General features: G+C 28.8%; 1 protein-coding gene across 1 annotated transcript; it reads left to right on the forward strand.

Moving 5' to 3' along the window:
- The first annotated feature begins 269 nt into the window (after positions 1 to 269).
- Positions 270 to 1,366, forward strand: LOC135927457 (uncharacterized). Its single transcript, XM_065463453.1, has 2 exons — positions 270 to 629; positions 749 to 1,366. The coding sequence occupies exons 1-2, from the start codon at positions 270 to 272 to the stop codon at positions 1,364 to 1,366; spliced, it is 978 nt and encodes a 325-aa protein (XP_065319525.1).
- Positions 1,367 to 2,371: the final 1,005 nt, after the last annotated feature.

The following is a 2,371-nucleotide window of genomic DNA, read 5'->3' on the forward strand; positions in this document are numbered from 1 at the left end:
TAATTAATGCATTTGATAAATTATAACTATTTTTAAAAGAAAGTATTGCCGAAATTTAAAAAAAAAATTTTCTCGTCTAGCTGGTGCCATTCCTTTGGTTATAAATTATAAATATTTTCGCCATTCTTTCCTCTTTGTTTCGGAGTCTTAAAAAGTATGTTATCAAGCAAAAATAAGGAGATCTTAACCTTTAAAAATTATTTGTTCCGCCTGGATAAAGTAGTCTCAGATACTAATTATTATAGATGCATCAATCAGGATATTTTTAAATGTCCCGTACAACTTACAAAAAAAATGGTAAGATAAAAGATAATAAAGAAATACACAATCATCCAGAAAATCCAATCAAAATGGAAACCAAGAAAATTATCAATTCAATTAAGAATGAAGCTTTGAATAATACTATGGAAACTCCAAACTTTATTGTGGCAAAACACGTATCTCAATTAAGTGATTCTATATCAATGGCACTACCATTACCGAATCTTATGAAAAGTATAATTCACCGAACGCGGAGTTCAAACAGTTTTGCACCTCCGAATCCTAGCAGCCTTATTGAGCTGGTAATTCCGCATGAATATTCAATTACAGATAAATATGAGGATATCATACTTCATGATGATGGTCCGGTAAGATTTTCTATAAATTCTTTGAACAAATATAACTAAATCCTTCATTTTTATTGCGATAAGCTGCCCGATAAGAAACACTTTATTATAATTGCTTATTTATTTATCATGTGTGTCAGGTTCCCGACCGTGTTATATTTGGAACAAGAAAAAATTTGGACTTCTTAGCTTCATGCGAACATTGGTTTTCTGATGGTACATTTAAATCGTCGCCACCTTTATTTATGCAAATTTATACAATTCATGGGATTAGAAATAATAATGTTTTACCTCTCATATATATATTGACCAATAGAAAGGATTATGAAACTTATAAAAGAATATTTACTATTATAGGTGACAACTTAATATCAACTTCAAAAAAAATTATGACGGATTTTGAAATGGCCAGTGTAAAAGCTTTCAATGAAGTGTTTCCCAATTCGCAACACAAATGTTGCTATTTCCATTTTGGCCAATCCTTTTGGCGAAACATTCAAAAATATCCAGAAATATCGCATAAATATAAAACAGATGTAGAATTTAATATACAACTTAGAATGATGGTTTGTTTGGCGTTTGTGCCACCCTTAAATGTAGTTGAAACATTTGAATTACTAATAAACTCCGAATTTTATTCTAATAATCAATTGTTACTTCAGCCTCTAATTGAAACTTTTGAAAAAGCTTATATTGGTAAAACGTTTGGAAGAGGCAGACTACCTGCTTTGTTTAATATTGAACTCTGGAATTGTTAACAATCAACACTGAACGGGGAAGCGAAAACCAACAACGTGGTTGAAGGGTGGCATAGATGCTTCAGTTCCCTCCTAACATGTTACCAACATGTGGAAATTTATATCAAGTTATCTATATATCTATTATTTTAAAATGATTTAAAAAGTATAAAGATTTACTAATAAACTATATAATTTTATCTAGGCTTAAAAAAACAACAAGGGTTGTCAGAGTTAAAAATTGCTCAATATAATTCTGGTGAAACACCCTCTACCCCGAGAAAAAAATAACGAAATCTACAAGCGAGAATAGTAACAATTGTTTCTGACTTCGAAAATCGATCAAGATTAGATTATCTTAAAGGAATCGCTATTAATATAACATTGAATGTTTAATTTTTTAAATTCTTATCTACAATAATAAAAATTTTGTTTGTTTTTATATAATACTCTCAAAATTTTTATATTTTCATTATTTTTTTGTGACAAAAATATAGGAAGGTCTACTTTGGTATAAAATTTAGCTGGTTACATAAGACTCATTCATCAAGATACAGATTTTATGAGGGTATTTACAAATTCTTTTATATGTGAACAGTCTTTCTCTACTACATCAATCCCACGATTAATATTTCAAAAATAACTACCTTTCGTCATGCATTATAAAATTATTTTAAAATTCATATTCCTAGCCCTTGAGTCATATAGTTGTTTCCCCTTACAAATATGATCATTTTTGATGAGCAACATTATTAGAAAAGTACTATTATAAAATAATACTCAAGTATTACACTAAAGGGCAAAGTTTAAAACGAGGATTACATTTTCCTTTTATTTATTAAAGCATATAAATTTATATCGGGGTGTTTTTGTCAGATTTTTTTCCCATGGTTATTTTTAACCAGTCTTTGTTCAAATCAGTGATTCTTTTAAAATTTTACACTTCAGTTATATATTTAACAAACAAACCTATTGGTTTAGATAGACGATATGTTATGGCAATGCTCTACATTTTCCTTCACATAT

Source organism: Gordionus sp. m RMFG-2023, chromosome 1, assembly GCF_954871325.1.
Source record: "Gordionus sp. m RMFG-2023 chromosome 1, tfGorSpeb1-WG-v2, whole genome shotgun sequence".
Taxonomy (NCBI): Eukaryota; Metazoa; Nematomorpha; class Gordioida; order Chordodea; family Parachordodidae; genus Gordionus; species Gordionus sp. m RMFG-2023.

Bases quoted from the DNA above. Each gene is read 5' to 3' on its own strand.
- LOC135927457 (XM_065463453.1), top strand. From the start codon at position 270: ATGTCCCGTACAACTTACAAAAAAAATGGTAAGATAAAAGATAATAAA. The intron at 630-748 runs GTAAGATTTTCT...CATGTGTGTCAG, and splicing joins TACTTCATGATGATGGTCCG to GTTCCCGACCGTGTTATATT.